The 19,017-nt window shown below is 44.1% G+C and overlaps 1 protein-coding gene across 1 annotated transcript in view; it reads right to left on the bottom strand.

Annotated features, from left to right (window-relative positions):
* Positions 1 to 2,475: 2,475 nt before the first annotated feature.
* The window catches only part of BORCS5 (BLOC-1 related complex subunit 5), a 76,675-nt gene continuing 60,133 nt past the window's right edge, over positions 2,476 to 19,017 (bottom strand). The window contains exon 4 of the mRNA XM_026114082.2: positions 2,476 to 7,073. Within this exon, the coding sequence (XP_025969867.1) occupies positions 6,843 to 7,073 (231 nt within the window). The 3' untranslated portion in view covers positions 2,476 to 6,842. The remainder of the gene's footprint in view (positions 7,074 to 19,017) is intronic.

Raw genomic sequence — 19,017 nt, 5'->3', positions numbered from 1 at the left:
TTCTTCTAACAGAATTCCCAACTGTATCAACTTAAACCAACAACTGAGCTCTCTCCCTCTGAAGCAAGCCTAGAGAGGTGCATGGCCCTAAGGCCCAAATTGTTGCTCTAAGCAAACTAAAGTGTTTCTGCAGCTAAGTCTTTGGTTATGCTGTGCTTTGAGAATATTAATGGGAGTCACTATAAATAGAAAAGGGAGATATTTCTAGCTTTCTGCAGTACCACCTCTTCTGAGAAAGTGTTGCTTTTCTAGCATGTATAATGCTGTAAAACAGGATTTGAGAGAGCTGTCCTGCTTGAAAGAAGTGCTTGCTTTGAATTGCAGATTTCAGTTGCTGTTTACAAGGACTCACACAAACATCCACTGCTGAACGAATCCAGTATGATGCGTTAAGGAGAACCATGAGGCTGGGCCATCAGATCACTTTAAAAAATAAACCTTACGCATTTGCATCTCTTGTCAAGAAGCCCAAGTGCAGTGGATGGAAGTGTCTTTCACCTCTTTGCCACTTGCACACAGCAGCTTGGCTTTGAAAACATGCTAGAATAGTAGGAGCTGTTTTCTGCAGGTAACAGGTTATTCTAATAGGTTTAGAAAATCCCTGGCTTAGAGGAAAATAAATGACTGTAGGTGCAGCAGAATGCTGTTCTCCTGGTGCAGGAAGGCAATCAGCTCTGCTTATGCCTTTACCAACCTCTGTGACTCTTAGACCTCCAGTATTGCTGGGCCCCTTGGTATCTCATGTGGCTTCCGGAGTATATCAAAATTAGAAGAACAGAATCAAATACTTATTTGAATGCTACACTGGGAACCCTCCCATCCCTTCCCTTCCCTTCCCAGTAACCAGAGGGAAGATTACAGCATGAATCATATACTTTTTTTTATTGTTAGTAGTAAAACCAAAACAAATGACAATAAATATTTCAGGTCAGGTCTCCTTAAGCCAGGAACAAGCCTTAGCAGGGCATTACACAGCAGGCTCTAATGAGATAATTTGCCACCATGCAATGCAGACAGGGTGCTCTGCAAGCTACAGGGCAGCTAATGCCTGTTTACAATCGGCACCCAAAACTGGGGCATCAAAGTTATTTTGCTAGGATATAGTTGCAAACTTGATGGCAAGGTACTGATAACTGATAGCTAGAATGCTCTCAAATCCATGCTGGTATGAGTAGCCATTCACATGCCCAAACAGGGAAGAGTCATGTTTTTACAGGATCTATAGCCATCCTCATTTATTTCTATGGTCTCATTACTGTCCTACAGTAGGACATATGTTCACCATATTCTTTCATTACCTTCACAGTTCCCCCATGAGGTCAGTGTTCATTCTCCAGCTGTTAAAATACAAAGGCTTTAAAAGGACAAAAGGGCTATTGATTTTCCTTGATTTTTAGGCACCTGACTTTGAGTTGCCTTTGAGTGTTCCTTCTCTTCCCCTTCTCCCATCCCCCCCCCCCCCCAAAAAAAAAAAAATAGAAGGATTAACTGTAACTGAGGTACCCAGCTTTAGGTGCTCTAAGCACACCCATTAACACCTTAGACCTTTCCTTGGCTTTGGGGATCTGCAAGAATCCTCACTCTTAGATGAATTATTTTCTGCATTACCTAGTAATAAACAGGTGGTCCAATACAAGCTTATGGCATAGTTAAAATCAGACAGTCCTTGCTGTCCAGCTGGAAGTCAGCTAGCTAAGAAGCAGAGACATACCACAGGCCAGCGGAAAAGAGGGTGACATTTGGCCAAAACGGCAAACAGCCCCATCCAGCCATGTGCAGAGGATCAGTGGGAGCAGCCGAGCAGCCGGCAGGGCAGGGGCTATGTGAGACACCAGCAGCAGCTGAAGCAGCACCTTGGTGCCCAAGCTGCCCAGGGATGCCCAGCTCTAGTTCTTACTGCTACCTGGCTAATAATTTTCATCATCACAAGAAGGACTGATATAAAGTACTTGTTAGGACATAGTCCCCTTTTGACAGGGAGAGAAAAATGAAAAAAAGGCAATCACATTATTAGAAAGAACAAACCTTTTCCCAGCTTGTTTCTCCTTCTTGCAAGGTAGGGTTTGGTTTTTTGTTTTATTTTTGTTTGGTTTACTGGAAAAGACAAACTAGCTAAGCAACACTAATCTCAGAAGTTATTTACAAATGCTTCATAGGCTTTTAACAGTATGGCAGGGTGGAGCCCATCACCTTCTTGGATGGCTGACACAGCTCAACTACCAGAGTCTGATTAACATTACCCCGCTTTAACACATGATTGTATATCCTCATGTTCTCCCTCCTGCTACAGTGATTTAAGCAACCCCAACCATATCTTTTCCCTACAGCTGATTTTATTGGCCATGTTTACTCTCTTCTCCCTCCCTCTTCCCCCACATCAGACACTTGCCTCCTCTTTACCTCCAGGAGGCTGCAACCACAGAAAAGGGCAGCAGCCAACTGAAGTCCCAGCCCACTGCTAACAGGCCACTAGAATCACTGCACACATCATATTTATTTAAGCTGGACATCAGTGCCAACTAGAATTGGGACAGCACCCAAAAAAAAAAGCCAACATTTATTTTCAGGCCGGGACACACGTTTTCTTACAGTCACAAAGAAAGGCAGCCCCAGAGGGACTGAAACAGGCCATCTCCAAGCACAACAATAGATTCACTATAGCTGTGTACAAAGCAGCAAAGCTAAGCTATGACCTCAAACACTTTAAAAAACATAATTAGGAGCTAACAGGGAGAAAACAAGCCAGCCACTCTTAAGTATCTAGATGGTCTATAGAAATGACAGCAAGAAGTGGTGTGCTGTAAATGAAGCATGAGCAAGGCTTCAGAGGAACAACACACTTGGAAAAGAGCAACACCAACCATTTATGTTGGAGCTGTGGAACATACAGCACATAGGCAGTTGAAAGCAGAGCAAGTCTGTGAACAGGATAATAACCCCTAAACCAAACAGCACTGAACCACAAGGCTTGTAATCAAAATACACTCCCACAGCTTGGGAATAGGAGGGAAGTTACAACAGTACCTCACGAAACCACGGGAACGTAGTCTGATTAAAAAAAAGGGGGGGGGGCTGTTTCATGCAATGTGAAAATGCATATTTCTACTCTTTCTGCATAGAAGCTTACAGGAGAGGAAAATCTATTTTTAAATATTTAAACATACTGAATTCAAAATACATATAGTCAAAAAAACGCTTTTTGTCCCCTTCACTGGATCTTCACAGAAATTGACCTGCACCTAGGCTGGCACTTTAGCACCATGTCAATGCACTAAATTACAAAAATCAAAAAACAAAAGCAAAAGAATCTGACAACAACGACAAAGCAAACCTCTTTCACCAGTGTAGGACACTGACCCCGTGTAGGGTGCAGCAAGCCCCAGAGGCAGCACGAAGGAGAAGGGCACAAGCAAAGAGCCACAGCAAGCACCGGAGCAGCTCGGGCCACCAGGAAACCACAGCCCCAGGGACTCACCTTGTTCTCCAGTCTTTCAGGCACATTTCCTATTAGGAAGCTTCTTCTGCACTCCAGGCTGTGCACCAGCTTTTTGTTTTCCATGTCATAAAGCAAAAAAAGGGCAGAAATGTTTCTTTTCAGTGAACCCTGCCAGGTCATTCTCTGTTCTTAGCAAGCTATCCTTCTGGGTAAAGGTAATGGATAGTGCATTCACGAGAGAGACAGCCAAGGCCTTCTCCAAAAGTGTTTGCTTGGAAAAGAAAAAATCTATAGGCAGAAACGTAATTCCACTCATCACAAATCTCCTGCTAGGCAGCGTGAAAGGTAGCCAAGCTACAGCCTCACCTTGAGCATCACCTGCAGCCAAGATGAGTCCAAAAGCCGCACACAGAGCAAAGCAAGTGCAGAGCAGCCAAGCAACAGAAACTGCAGCTCAGCAGCACACACAAGGAAGTCACATCCCCTCAGCAAGCGGTCCAAAGACTTACAGGTAATTAAGCTAGTAACAAAGATTGAAATAAAACTGTAAACCATCATTTGAGAATGAGAACTAGAGGGTGCATAATATTTTACAGGACACAGATTTTGTATCACCTGCTGAGCAGAAGTAGGTGGCATCTACCTGTGCACTTTGGAAGAGGTTGGCCTTCAAGTTTCAGCTCTGTTATCTGGTTCAACTACTGTATTTTTCACAGCTTAGCCTTGCTGTTCAGAAAGCTCTAGTTGGGAGGCCCAGAATCCAGAAGTTTAAAGGACAGTATTCAAAGGAATATGCACTTTTCTTCCATTATCAGCCCAATGTCTAGGTGTTTCATGGCAAATAAGGAAGGCCCTGATTTGCAGCCCTAGCTCCTGCACGTTTCAGATAGGGTAGTACTATTCCCTTGCGCTCATTAGCACTGCAAGGAGCAATGCTTTGATCTGATACTTAATAGTACAAGGCTAAATGCCTTGGGCTTTCCAGGAGAGAGCATCTGCAACCTAACTCCTGCCTCAAGATCCAGTATCAGGACCTTCCCACTGGGATAAGCTTCCAGCACTGCGGGGCGCAGGGTATCTATTATCACATTTGACAGAGATAGATGGCTGCATGTTGCACATTCTAAATTTCCAGACAGCACAATCTGGAAGAGGAGGACAGAAATGCCTGCAGCAGCTATTTAAAGTCGCCAAATATTCTAGTGTGTCTGATGGCAAGTGGCAGAGAGGTATTCCATGATGGATAACAGGGAGCTTTACAGCATGGTCATACAGACTGCATTAATTTTGCCTCAACGGCATAAAAAACAGGTTTTTGTGGGTTTTTAAGCCTTGTGCAAGCATGAGAACTGCTTATAAGTGTAAAATACTGCAAGCCCACATGAGCAAGGATGGAAGTCTGATTCGCGCAATGCTATATCCTGTACAACATACAGTATATGTATACGTATGTACAAACATAATCACAACTCCAGGGTGGAAAACAGTTGAGAACTAGACCCATTCTGCTGACCTTGCTAGAAAGTCTCCTGCTCTGGGGTTTGCCATGTGTGAAGTACTCGGTTGTTCCTTCCTGGAAATCCTTCCAAAGGCTTCATTTCTAAGGGACTCTGTCCTCAATGTTCACAGGGCTCCAAAATCCAATCACTTACCATGCTGTAAATACAAACCTAAGTTGGCTGCACTCTGCATTATAAAAATTCACTCTCAGCTACCTAACCTTCAGTAATGCAACGAAACAGAAGTGCCTGTTGCTTCCTGCCACCAGGCGGCAATTAATACTATCAAAAATCTACGGTGCTGTTATTCTCAAATGCTAGGAGACAATCTCTTGCTGAGTAAACACAAGTACTAAGAGGTATTCAAGCAAGTCATCTTTGGCAAATCACTTAGCCTTGCACTGTCCTGGAAGACTGGTTGTCACTCTCAGCAACAGCCGTCCTTCCAGCTGGAGCTGCGTGCTGGACCTAGGCCATGGCAGCATCTGCCTCACAAAGGAAAGCCCCCGTTCAGGCTCGTGGGCACGCTTCAGCCTCTTCACCAGCAGCAGCATCCTAGGATTAACAAAATAAATGCGAGCCTCCGCTTGACCCTGCAAGCCCAGGGCTCCTCACTTTTGGCTTCTTCCTGCCGTGGACAAGAGCTGCCACACCATGGCAAAACAGGCCGTTAAACACTTTATTTCTAGATCTGTAAATATTTTACAACAGTGCGTAAAATATTCCATTTTACACAGGGAGAAACTAAGGCTTAGGGAGGTGCTGCAAATTGCCTGTGGCTAGCAGAACAGGGGCAGACTTGGCAACGTAACAGTTTGCCAAGGCCCTGGCTATGCGAACGGGCTGCCTGCCTTCCAGCAGGGCCCTCCGCTTCCGGTAACGGAAGAACATCCTGTTGCCATTGGAGCAGTTTGCTGAGCACGATCCCAAAGGGTTTTGGTCACCAAATATGATGCTTGAGCAAGCTCTCAACATGACGACAGCTAGGCCAACGCACCAAGCCCAAAGGACTTCAAATCTCCAACTCCATACACAGGAAGCTACGGAAAGAACTACATCCCTCTGGTATAAAAGACAGCACTAAGCTAACTGGAGCATCCTGAAAAAGACACCTCATGTCCACTTTTGGGAGGCAAAGTGAACAGGTAGGTGCCGGTGCCTGTGTGAATTGCTGTCAGGCAAGGGACACGGCTGCCATCAGGGATGGAGCCATTTCCAGGCCAGGGGAGAGAGAAGCTCAAAGGCCTGCTTAACAGCAACAGACATACATATCTGGAACAGTTATTCATTTACAGCCTCATAAATTAGTAAGCCCATAAAAACAGGAGCCTCAAGGAAGGGGATGCCAAAACCCCACCATGCAAACCATGTTAATTATGATAATAGGCAGATTTTAATAAGCCAGTTCCTGGTTCCCACACTTCCACCTATAAAACGTACACATTTCCAAGGCCAGGGGATCTCAGAAATATCTGCCAGCCATCTAATTGTCTAAACCCCAGTGGCACAGAAAGCATGTGAGAGGGCATGTCACACCCATAATCTCTTTGAATTTTTCTGGTCAAAAGATCAGATGAAAGAACGCCTCCTCTGCAAAACCTGATCTAGTTTGAGGAATGAAACAACTGTTTCAACACAGGCGGTGGTAGCGGTAAAGAAGACAGCAGGGCATGAGGAGGGAGACGAAAGAGTGGTAGGTTTCCTCCTCCAAGCAACAGGACGAGGGAGCTCCTGGATTCCTGGCTGCGCAGCTCTGGCAGCTGACACTGCTCTTCCTCCAATGCCCTGGAGAGGAGTCAGGCAGCGTGGCTGTCTGTGCCAAACATCTGCCCGGTGAGCGTGCTGGAAGTATGTCTGTGCCGAGCGCTCAAGTGCGGACGGTGAGGAAGGGGAGTCTGCTGGCTCAGCTAAGCCTTCAGCTCCCGCTCAGGTTTCATGCTGAAGGGCTCCAGCCGCTCGCTCTCCGGCAGCATGCTGTTCAGCCTCTCCATGAGGGGGATCGTCTGGTCAATGCCCATCTGGATGCGGCGCAGGATGGCAGACATCTCGTTGACCTTCTGGATCTGCTCTGCATACTTGGCATACCTCTTCTGGCGCTCCTGCATGAAGCTATACAGAGTTTCCACAGAGAGATCCATCTGTTTAAAAACAACAAACAGAGCGAGCCGCATTAGGCCAACGGTTACCATGAGCCTTTCAGCACAGTATCTTTCCTAAAAGTTTCCATGAAGCATGCTAGCACCCTGCTGGAACTCCTCTGCCAGCCCATGACCAGTTGGTCATGAAATGGCATAATTCATAGCTGTTTAACATAGACGGTATATGACCACCTAGTTCTACACCCATATACTGAGTATTGACCTACAAATTCTTTATTTACAGGGTTTAATGCCAACAGGCACTGCCAGGGACTTCCTAATAAACCATAAGCAAATCCTCCAAGTTATCCAAACTCAGTGAAACTGTGGCCTCTCCCTAAACCTGTATATTTTCAGTGGAGACTGTTCATCTTAAAGCAGTAAGTTCTACCTTACTTGCCAGGGCTAATTTCACTGGCTTAGCCAGGTTACACAGCAGCTAAGCTACTGGTGTTTTTACCATCCTCATCTGGAAAACGCCTGCCTTGAGAGAACCACAATGCATTACTAGTGTCCCTAATTTCCCTGAATCCTAAAAATAAAAGTGTTATGAGTGACCCCAGGAGAAACATTAAGTAAATCAGTCATGCAATTAAACATGGTAAGTACTAAAACACAGCCGGAGTGTTATTACAATTACAGGAACTGCAGTTCCTGCCATTCCTGCTATTCCTGCCATCGAGCTATGAAGGTAACTTTTGTAATTCACAGCCTAACTTTCTCTTCAGCTGTACCTGTAAACTTCAGGGATTCAGCTGATAACTGTTAATACCACATCCAAAACAAGCTCAGTCATTACTGCTTAAACTGTTCTACATATTGGAAAATCTACCATATATCCTTCATTCATAGCACTTGGTAATAGATCTATTCCAAACCCTCAAAAAAACCCCACCTAAAACCCAAATACTACAGTTTGCTGTAGTTCTGCTCAGCAACGCTTCTTTGTTGTGTTGGCTATTCAAGCCCTGGTATTTCAGCATTGCGGGCACACGTCTGGCTCCCAGCCCACGGTGCTGGTGAAGGAGGAGATTCCCCTCACCTGAGGCAGGATGAGCACTGAGAACTCGCTCTGCCTCCAGCAATAGCGGTCCCCTCACCTGGGACCCAGCACGTGCCTGAGGACGTGGCTGCCAAGGGAAGGCGAGAAGCAGGCACACATCATATAGTTTTAGCCCGTTGACTTTTGTTTTCATCAGCACATTTTCAGATCTCTCCCATTCAATCACCACCAGGAGAAGGAGGTTCAGGATGAAGCAGCCCCCTACCAGGTCCTTGGAAAATCAGTGCTGAGGACTCCTGGGCTACCTGGAAGCACAGATTCAACCAACATCACTGGTTTTAACTCAGTAACAGAGTCAACCCATTTGGTGGAGGGGAATAACAGCACCCATCACCAGGGATGCAAATTTATTAGTGTGTTACCAAACAACAAACCATGCTGACCAGATGTGACTGTACACTTCTACACATAGTGCATATCGGCAAGTGTAATCATGACCCAGTACGCAGTGGCTGGGGGTCTGTACTGGGGGAGGATTCTCTGGAAACGGGGTGTGAACCCGCAAGGGGCATCCCCCAGAGGAGGTAAGTGCGGTCACACTGAGTGCTGAACCCTGCTGCTGCTGCCAGCAGGACAGCAACACCCAGAAAGAAATGGGTGAGCTGTGTTTGCTGACAAGCCTCCCTTTCAAGCCCTGGGGTAGGGGTCAGTGCAAAAAACAGTCATGAAGAAAATATTTTATTGAGAAACTTAAGTTACAAAATGCATTAAAGACAAACACACAAGTTTCCGCTAAACTGACGTGGGGATTAGGAAGAGTTTTTTTCCATCACCTCCATCAGAGCTGGATACAGTATCAACTAACCTTTTATTTCTTCTAACACTGCTTTCTGTTCTTTCAGGCTGAAATCTTCCTTTTGGCCTCTGCGCTTTCCCGTGAATTCCTCCCTCTACGCTTTCAGGCATGGGACAAAATAAAAACCAGCAGAGCAGGAAACTCCAAATAGAGTGGAAACAATTTAAGCCTACACAGGGGTTTCTATTAAAACCCTAGCTTAATAATTTAGTAGTTTGGCACTAGCTCTGCAAATTGGAGTGTGTAAAAGCAGACCACCACCAGGTCTGCACAGGATGGAAGTAAATTCAATCCAGTGCCTAAAAACATCCTAGCTAATGAGAGACAGCAGCTGGAGTCCCTTCAAAAGTCAGCATGCCTCACTGAGCACAACAACATGGGGACCGAAGCAGAAACCTCCCCTGGTTTTAAAGCTTTCCTCCACTGACAGGTTTCTTCACATGGCCTTGCACTTCTATGCAAGAGGCAAAGTTTGCATCTACCAAGCTCTGAAATAACACAAAAAAACCCCACCCACCCCTATTCTCTCAATGTCAATCATATCAATCTGTTGGCTTTTAGGCTCCTTGTAAACACACGCGAACATGAGTAATGCCCACTTATGGATGGAAACCCACAGGAGCTGACCTGCAAAAGGAAAAAGAAACGCAGAGTGGCCTTCCAAGCTCTTGGCTACTTTTGAACAAATTCACAATGGCTATAAAAAAAGCTGCCTCACAAAAAAGAGAAAAGGTGGAAGTGAGTGTTTCCGATGGTTTCCCTATATCGAGCATTGAAGTCTGCCTGCCATGGAGGCCATGGCAACTGCACAGCTAGCAACACTGCAAGCTGCGAGAAACACTGAAGCTGAGTAACTGTGAGGAAAGGCCAGTTTTCACTCAGACCAAATTTGGCCTTTTTAAAAGGGGAAGAAAAAAAAAAAAGCAGCTATGTGTTAATTCCTGTATATAAGTGCCAATGCCTCTTTGCAGCTTTCCTTGAAACGAGCCTAAACATGCACTTACCTCCTTCCTGCCTCCCCCCTCATCGAAGCATGCTCCCTCCAGTGCTAAATCTTGTGCTTTTACCTCTCCTTGCACCCAGTCTGGTTTCTCTGACACTCAGACCAGGCCTCAAGTTGCAGGACTCAGGGGGTCAAACATATTTACCCACCACAGAGCCTAAAACTTGTCCTTTGGGAATCTGCAATGAACAGGGAATGTACATAAGAATCTGCTTAATTCCAGTACTGTTTAACTCCCTACAGTGGCAATAAAAAGCATCTGGAGGAATGGAGCTTACGCAAGAGCCTATTTGCTTGCCTACAGCCAAGGCAGCCCACATTTTTTCAAGACATCTCCCAGGGCGAGACAGGCAAGTTTGTGTTCTCTGAGCAGCTTCCACCATCTCCTACCTCTAGGGAGGCCCAAGGTCCTACCACAGCGTCTGGGCTGGCCAAGGCTGAGGTCTCAGCCTTGTCGCCTGTCGCCGGCTGCAAAGCTCTCTGGGCAGCCCAGCAAGACAGAGATGGTAGCTTTTCTACTGCTCTACAACTACAACTTGCAGACACAAGTGTTTGCTCAAGCCGTTGTTTCCACTCTGCTCACGTGGGGTTTCCAACCAAGCCAGGCCAGCACAATCACTGGGAGCTCCCCAGCAGGCAGGTCACCACTGTGTCCCTGCAAGCTCTGATGGACATGGTGCTGCTCTGCCACCAGCCCCTCCAAGGCGTCACCACTGCAGCAGCCAGCTTGCCTCAGAATTCAAGAATTCCTCTTTCAAAACTGGTGTCAAGTAACCAATTCACAGGTACAGAAGACAAACAGAGAGTCAAAAGGCTGGAGCTGAAGCCTATTAAAAATGAATGGGACAAGAGCAAACCAGTGGAGTCCAGCACGGGGCTTCCCAGATCCGGTTCTCGGCAAGATGGGAGATCTTAGCCAGGTCTCAGAGAAAGGGAAGCCTATTCTCAGGGAAGGGGTGAGAGTGCTCAACACACCTATTTTTTTCCAAAGCAATTGCTCCTACCAAAGTACAAAACCTGAGACTGGGCATCCCCAGCGTGGAAGACAAGATTTTTTTTCCCTCTTGCAATTGATAGAAACATTTTTTCAGCTTTTCTTTCAGGAATATAACAGTAAAAAAAAAAAAAATGGACAAGGCTAAAACTCATCTTCCATCACAACACGCTTTTCTTTGTCAGTCAGTGACATTCAGAAAATTCTAAGCCCAGGACTCCCCTATGGACCAGCAGCAGTAAGACAGCAACAATTCACACTTCACATTTTGAACATGAAATTACATCTACCAGGCTTTTCTTTCTTCCCATGAAAACAGATTCATAATTACTTCCAACCGCAGCGCGACATAAATCTTTCCCCACTGAAACGGTGCTACAGGGCCCGCCCCCACTGCACCAGTCACATGCCAAACCAGTAAGGCCTCAGAGGCTCTCTGCATTACATAGGCCCATTTGTATCCCACTGATAAAACACAAAAGCAGCCGAGGGTACTTTCAGACAATTGCACACCACACATTCTTGCATTTATTTTAGAATTCTTTTTGGCCCACACTGCCAAGCAGAATAAAGGCGTTAATTTAGCCCACCAAAGACTGAGGTCAACACTGGACACTGTCCAGCTCTTTTCAAGACCATGTTCTAAACAAACCAAAGCCCTATATACACACACACCTCTTACCTAGTGTGATTTTACAGCACATCTGGCACAGACATGTAAGTGTCCTCAGCTCTGGGAAACAGAGGCCACATCTTTTCACTTCCATGACTGAAACTGAAAACTGCAGCCAGACACATTCTCCTTAATTTCAGAATTATAAGAGGCTCATGCAAACATCATCATAAATTCATCAAACTCGAAATCAAAGGCATTGGCATTACTGACATCAGTAACAAACCAATACATAATCATAAGAGGATGCTCTGTCTTCCCACCTTCTCCATTCCTTCCTTATAAAACGCCACTGAGGCAAAAAGATGTTTTGCTTTCTCCCCCTCATTCAGTAACTCAGCCTTCCAGAGTGCAGCCAGATGTCCACTTCTTACTGTTGCTCCGTCCTAATCATTTCCTGTTAGCTCCCATCCTCTATGGCTGCCACTCAAAAAACACCGCAATTAGGCCACAATCTTCATTCCAGAAAGCTAGAGCAGTGCTCCCGGCACAAGTGGCCCTTCCCTCCACGGTGTCAGGTGCCCAGCTGCGTTTAGATGAGCTCCTTCCAGCAGCTGCACAAGAGCTGCATCTGAAAGTGCCAGGCAGGAACACCTCTGCAAGGAATATTAGTCACCATGTGCTGGTGTGAAAATACTTTTCAATCAAAGCACTCGAAACCGAAGACAGCTACTCTTTCTGCACTGGCTGGAAACAAATGTGCTCAATGAATGGTGCTTTTTTTTCCCCCCTCCTCTCTCTTGCTTTGATAATGTCACGCAAAGTTAGCGCACTAGATCGTGATGACTTCCTGATGATGGGAACATCCTCCATTTCCCACTTCTCCCATGCACTGATAAGTGACAAACTTACTGGATGAGCATCTTAGCCAGGGTGGAAAACAACAGAGACAGCCAGCAGCCAGCCCAGGATCCCACACCCGACTCTTCAGTATCAGTCACAAGTACAGCTCCTCTGCACCACTGCCAAGTAACCAATTCTGTTTGTTTCTAAGTTTTGCTCATCACATCCAAGACTTAACCCCGTATCAAAATGTTCCTTTTTCTCCCTCTATAATTTGCCATTGCTCTAAACAACTGCCAAGGAGTTACCCAGTCTGAGCACTGCACAGATTATGTTCAAGCTGCAGAATGTGCAGTAGTCATTTTAACTGGCTTCAACACTGTGTTTCAATAACATCAACAGGTATGCCAGGGCTCAGGCAGCACAGCCATACAATGCTATTTATTTCAAAAGATTTCTACAGCTAAATCGACACATGGTCTCTTAGAACTATAGCAGATACACTATAGCATAAGATAGGTTGCTGAGCCTGCAACTCCAAGTTTAATCTATTTTGGGGAGGAGGCCTTGAGTTGCACACAAAAAAAAAAAAAAAAAAGAATTCAAAAGAATCAGTAGGGTCATTCTTGAAATTAGTTATTCTACGTTTATGTAATCTTTTCTTGTATATCACATTGTCAGCCAGGCTGTTTCTGTAGCTACCCCATGTCCTGACTCTGCAGCCCCCTCTCCATCACGCCGCCGTTTCAAGGCTGCTTTGCTTGAGAGCTACCAGAATCCCTCTGCCAACTGGCAGCCCCCCAAACCTGAGTTAAGACTGCTATCACTATTACTAATAAAAGGATCCTAAAGCTAAGATCAAAACAGTACCTGCCACTCACTCAGCACTACTGAACAAGTAGACTTCCAAGCACTTGAAAAAGCAGGGCCCCATGTCACAGATGTGGAAGAAAATGGACAGCAAAGCCTGACAACTAGCAACCATCTGGTGCTGTAGAAGCTATATCCAGCTCTCCAGCTTGGATACATCTAATACCACAGTTCTGTTCTACTGGACCTTTCTTACCAACATTTCCCTCAACACCATGGATACTAATTATCCTTCTCTCTCCAGGCTCTCTTTTCTTCAGCCGTTTAGTTTTCTGTTAAATCAGCTTGCTGAACCGACCCTTCAACTGCACAGTCACCGAAGTACCATCAAGTGCTGCTGGTTCCTCCTCACTCATAGCTTCTTATGTCAGACAGGCCCCCTCCCAAAAGGTCTAGATCAGAATACAGGGGTTGTTATTTATTTATCTCTATGGCTATCCTCCATTGCTGTGTATGTGCCCATGTTATTCTTGCTTCTCATACCAGTGGCTAAATGTGTCACTGGTGGGTGAAAACAATGCGGGTGCCAAGTATCAACTCAATACCCTTTTATTTACTTTTTCTTGAGTAATGGCTTGCTCTGTGATGAGGGAAATCCAGCCTCATGGAAGAAACACATTCATGAGGGCAAAATAGTTTGTAAAAAGGAACAAAACACATTTCTGTGCTAGGTCACTTAATTCAGATCTAACAAGACACAGGATGGTATTAACACAGTACCACCTCAGTTCCTCAGGCCTCTCTGTCACCAGAGCCTCACAGTCATTTACAGTCTTTTCACAGTCTTGTGTTCACAGGTTGTGGGAGGGGGAGAAAGAAAAGAAAAAAAAAAAGAGAGATCCCAAAGAACTGATATATTTACAAGCATAACCAGAACAACAAGAATCTTAAAAAGATCTGATTTTATCAGTAAGCATTCTGAAATATCACCAAGAAAAGGTTATTGTAACATTTAGCTCATCAACTTCTAACTAGTAAGAATATTTTTTTAGACCTTTCAATCACTGCTTTCACAGAATAACCTACATGCATCTAAAAACTCCCAGACAATACATAATATAAATGAACTGGTGTGTTTAGAGTCCTCATAAAACCTCCCTTTTGTAGCAGTAAGACTGCAGAAATGAATCAGAGAATCCTAGCCTGTCTTTCATTAGCTGTTCCTGAAGAAAGAAAAATCTGCATCTGTTACAGACTGATCTGTTGCTTAAATGATAACTTACACAATTCATGACAGGCAACCTAACATTTCTGCCTTAAAAATAGGGCCTTCAGTTCTTTATTTCAGATTTTACACTGATGCCATATTACTCATTCAAAACATTCCTATATCCGGCCAGAGCTTGAATATTATAGGACAACAGCACTTGCAAATGTTATTTACCATTAAGGTTTTACTTCATATTTCAATTGTGGATTTTTAACATTTCAGAATGACTTAAGGAAGTTGTTCTTCCTACCAAGAGTAAGTTTTGATTTGAAGAGAGACAACCAATATCACTAACGAGATGTTTCTCAAGAAAAGCCACTGTTTCCATTTTAAAGTAAAAAGGTGCTATCTAAAACACAGGCAGTACCATTACATTTGCAAGCAACCCGATATAGTATTATTATTCACAGCTTCACACTTGAGATCTGATAGTTGTATCCCTTCTTTCCCTACGTCCTACAAAAGGTCTTTCAAAATTTTGAATGCTTTGCCATATATACTCAGGGTTAGACATTCTGCAAGCCAGAGATGGTCTACAGAAAAGCACTGCTTCAGGAGAAAAGGTTCTCAAACCTCTGTTCTCAGAAAATGCCAGAGCTGAGTTTTAACTAGTTCCTACAGCTTGAGAAGGAAGTGGCAAAAAGTTACGATTATCTTGGGCTCCCTCTTCTTTTTGTCTGGGGAACTGCAGGCATAAAGATGGGTTCAATCATCATGCTGCACTTACTCAGCAAGTTCAACACATCTGGCTGCATCAGACCTCCCCACCATGTGCTATAGAGATGGGCTGCGCACATGCAAGTCTGAAGCATGAGATGCAGAGGCACAAGCACTCAGCAGTCAGAAAGTGGGGATTTCTTTACATCTGACAGCCCAGACAAAGCTTCTGCTTTTTCTCCAACACCTGCACTTCTCATGCAAAATGTCCAAATCCAATTTCTTCTCCCCGAGGAAACTCAAATATATGGCAGCTCTAACAGTATTTGAAACGAATAATCTAAAAGATTTTTGAAATATTTTTTGAAGCTCCATACCAGCTGTCTTTCTTCCAAACAGAACACGAAGGAATGGGCGACCTACATCCTGAGGATGACAAGAAGGGGAGAAACACCTTCATTTCCAGAAGAGTCACCTTTAAGACTGACTCCTCCATCATACTTCCACGCAGCTGAAGCTTAAACATCCCAGCGCTTCTCTGGAGGTCACCACAGCTGCTAGTATGTCTTTTACTTCAGGAAGGCCTCAAGGAAATCTTGATCACAGCAAGCTCTTCTGAAGCCAAAGGCTGTGGATTACACTGTTATTCATGGTATGATAACAGAAGAATATACAATCACCAAGTTCAACGATTAGGAAAAGAGTTCGACAAGCAATCAGTTGCAACCCTAAGCCACTCTGAGTGTCCTTGTTTATTTTATTGAGCCTCGAGGACTCAACTTTCAGGAAAGGCTGAATATTCCTCTCTCCTTGTTCATGTCTACAAATAGATCTCTAGAAAAAAATTAAAAGTCAAAAGGCATTTGAAAAATTACACTGACACAGCAGGAGAGCTTTTAATTGAAAAAATAAGTAGTTTGTCTACAGTTCCCATGAAGTTTAGCTGGGGGCATCATCAAGAATTAAATTCTATGGACTGGATTAAACAAAAGGGAACGCTACAATCCAAGAATCCTTTATGACCTGAAAAACTCTCTAAATTCTTTTGTCAGATACTGCTATTGTACAAATACATGAGCACCTTCTTCAGCTGAAATTCATGTGATTTGGGATTTTATTTTTTGAATAATTTGCCAATCCCAGTAATTGCTCCTCGAATGGATCATTTCCTCTTCCAGTAAATCATATTTCTTGCCTTCTACGCCACAGTCTAGCATAGTTAATATTCTTAACTATAAGGTATCTTACTATACTATATTCAGCGTCTGATACTAGGTCACAGAAGCAGATATCACATCAGTCAGGAACAAGGCCCACAGCAATTAAATACCAATAAATGACATTTTTTGTATCTCCAGAGTAGTGCTGAAATAACTGCTAATAGTGTTCTCATGCAGAAACACTCATGCCCCAGTGTCATACAAACATTAAAATGCAAACCCTACTCTTCGTAAAGAGCAAGATAGACAGATTACTTGCACTGAGGCTTTGTAATTCTTTTAACATGAAATCATCTTTGCAGATCACATCTGATTTACATCAAAATGCTAATTATAGGGCTGCTAACACAAGGTCAACCCCTTCCCCCCACCCCAAACTACCACCTAGCATCTTTAAATAATCAACACAACTCCAAATATTTGCAAATAACATCGGCCAAGTTATCTAAAATGAGTGTCAAACTGCTGAGCAGCTTTTAGTTAACATTCCAGAAACAAAATAAAACAAAACCCCAATTCTCACTTAGGGGTAGAGCTGACACCTTGAAAATTTCAATTCAATGCTGAAACACGAAGTAATTATTAAGAATGAAAGTCTGTAAATGGCTCTTCCTGTATCAACACAGACCATAAGGCAGGGAGAAGGGCATTTACAATGTGTGTGAACCCCAGACTAATTTAAAAAGAGAAATCATACCTTTTTTGGCCTTCATTTTGCTAAGCCAATCAAGTAAAGCAGTGCCAGTTTCCTCCCAAAGGTCTTCCACTGTCCTGGCACCCTTGTTACCCTTCGCCTGTGCTGTGAGCTCTCCCTCCTCCAATGTAGCGATGAACAGTTCGCACAGCACATCACAGGAGGTCGTCGCACAGCCTTGGCCAATACGCCGTAGATACATTCCTATTTCTTCTGGCAATACCTTACCTGATGCATCTAAGGCTGACAGTTGCTTTTTTCACATCCCATCAAGCCTGTTTCATGCACAAATTCAGAATCACATCTGCTAACTCTGGAATAGCCTTCGACACTTTTTACTCCTATTTGAAGCTCTACAGCGTTTTTTGGCGGGGGGGGGGGGGGGGGGGGGGGAGGAGAGGGTTTTCTTTTTAACCTGGGGAAACAAAGCTAGAATAAGAAACTCAATCTCCCCGTTTAAATGAGCCCTGAAAGGAAACTGAACTCTGTTCCTTCTTGCACCTGATAACTATCAGCTCCATGAACTAATATTGCTGAAAGTGTTAACATCAGGCTTAGCATTCTGGAGCGTGCCAGTCTTTCAAGTGCCTATGTTTTACAGTAATGCAAATCTTTTTGGCTGCATGATATTTGCTTAAGTTTTATCTTCTATCCTTTCTTGGAAATCTCATGGTGGAAAGGATTCCATTTCAGATGTCACCTTTTCCCAAAAGGCCGTAAGAAACCAAAGCATAGAAAACAAGAGACAGCAGCACAGTTCATCTGGTTTTGCACATATATTGTAGGAATGAGGAACAGTTTTTAATGAAGCCACATGAAGCAGTGTGTGTTAATACAACAGATTTCAGTCTAAACAATCTCTCTTCTTCCTTAATAACTGCTAGATCACTTCATAAAGTTCAGGTACAGAAGAGTACTGGCCATCTGCCTAGGGCATACACAGCAAGACATCTATTCTATGTATTAAAATGACAATTGTGAAGCCATTTCAAAAGCAGTTTCCCGTTTTGATTCTGGCTGGTGGAAACATCTCTCTGCTACTCCAGAACTCCAGCTACTAGCACACTGGGCTAGATGAAGAAAAGCAACATCAACTAAAGGACATGACTGCAGCTCCCAGCTCAGTAATGCTGCACATTTATTTCTGCATGACAGTGCCTGCTCAGTTAAAATTCCATTCTTTATAAATAACACTTCATCAGGGAAGAAAAGAGAAATAAAGAGCCTGATAGATTGCCATAGTCCTCGTCAATCTTGTAATTCCAAGATGCTAAAGAATATATTTAATGTACCGAATTCCTCCATTCTCAGGGCGCATCTGCTGAAAACAGGTTTCATAAGTAGTTCTGGAGACACAGCTCTGACACCCTGAAATACAACCTTAACACCAACCTTTACAGGGAAACCCTAACTAACAATAAGAGCAACAAAGGTTTGACACTCAGAGTACTGAAAACCAAGCTAACCTGAAACAAGAACAGAAACACACCTCCGCAATACTTACCATTTATTTAGTCCATTCTCAGAAGGGACACTGGTCAACTGTGACCGGAGCACTGTGTGAATCCTATAGGGTCTGAAGCTCTCTGCTCCAGGAGATTCGGAGCTAAGAAAAGCGACTAGCATGGTATTTATTCAGTGCAAATCTCCTGTGCTTGCAGCACATACACATCCTGAGTCTAACTGCTGCACAGAGCTCCAGTCCCACAGAAAACAAATATGCAGCTCAATACAATCCATCCAAAAATCTTTGTCTGAGCAGTCCTTTAAGCCAGGCAATGTCTTTCCAAGGTTTCTGGCCCAACATTCATTCTTGTTGACGGACCTGCTTCTCATGTTTAGAGAGCTTTTTCCTTTACCACTGCCTTCAACACAGCTTGCCCTTAAATCCCCACTGGCAAATTTCAAACCTCTACAAGCTCTCCCTACCACTCTCACCCCTCCAGGCTCTGGAATGAGAGGGGCCCAAAGCCAATGGCCC

This window comes from Dromaius novaehollandiae, chromosome 1 (assembly GCF_036370855.1).
Source record: "Dromaius novaehollandiae isolate bDroNov1 chromosome 1, bDroNov1.hap1, whole genome shotgun sequence".
In the NCBI taxonomy this organism is placed as follows: domain Eukaryota; kingdom Metazoa; phylum Chordata; class Aves; order Casuariiformes; family Dromaiidae; genus Dromaius; species Dromaius novaehollandiae.
This window is presented reverse-complemented; position numbering and strand designations above follow the sequence as displayed.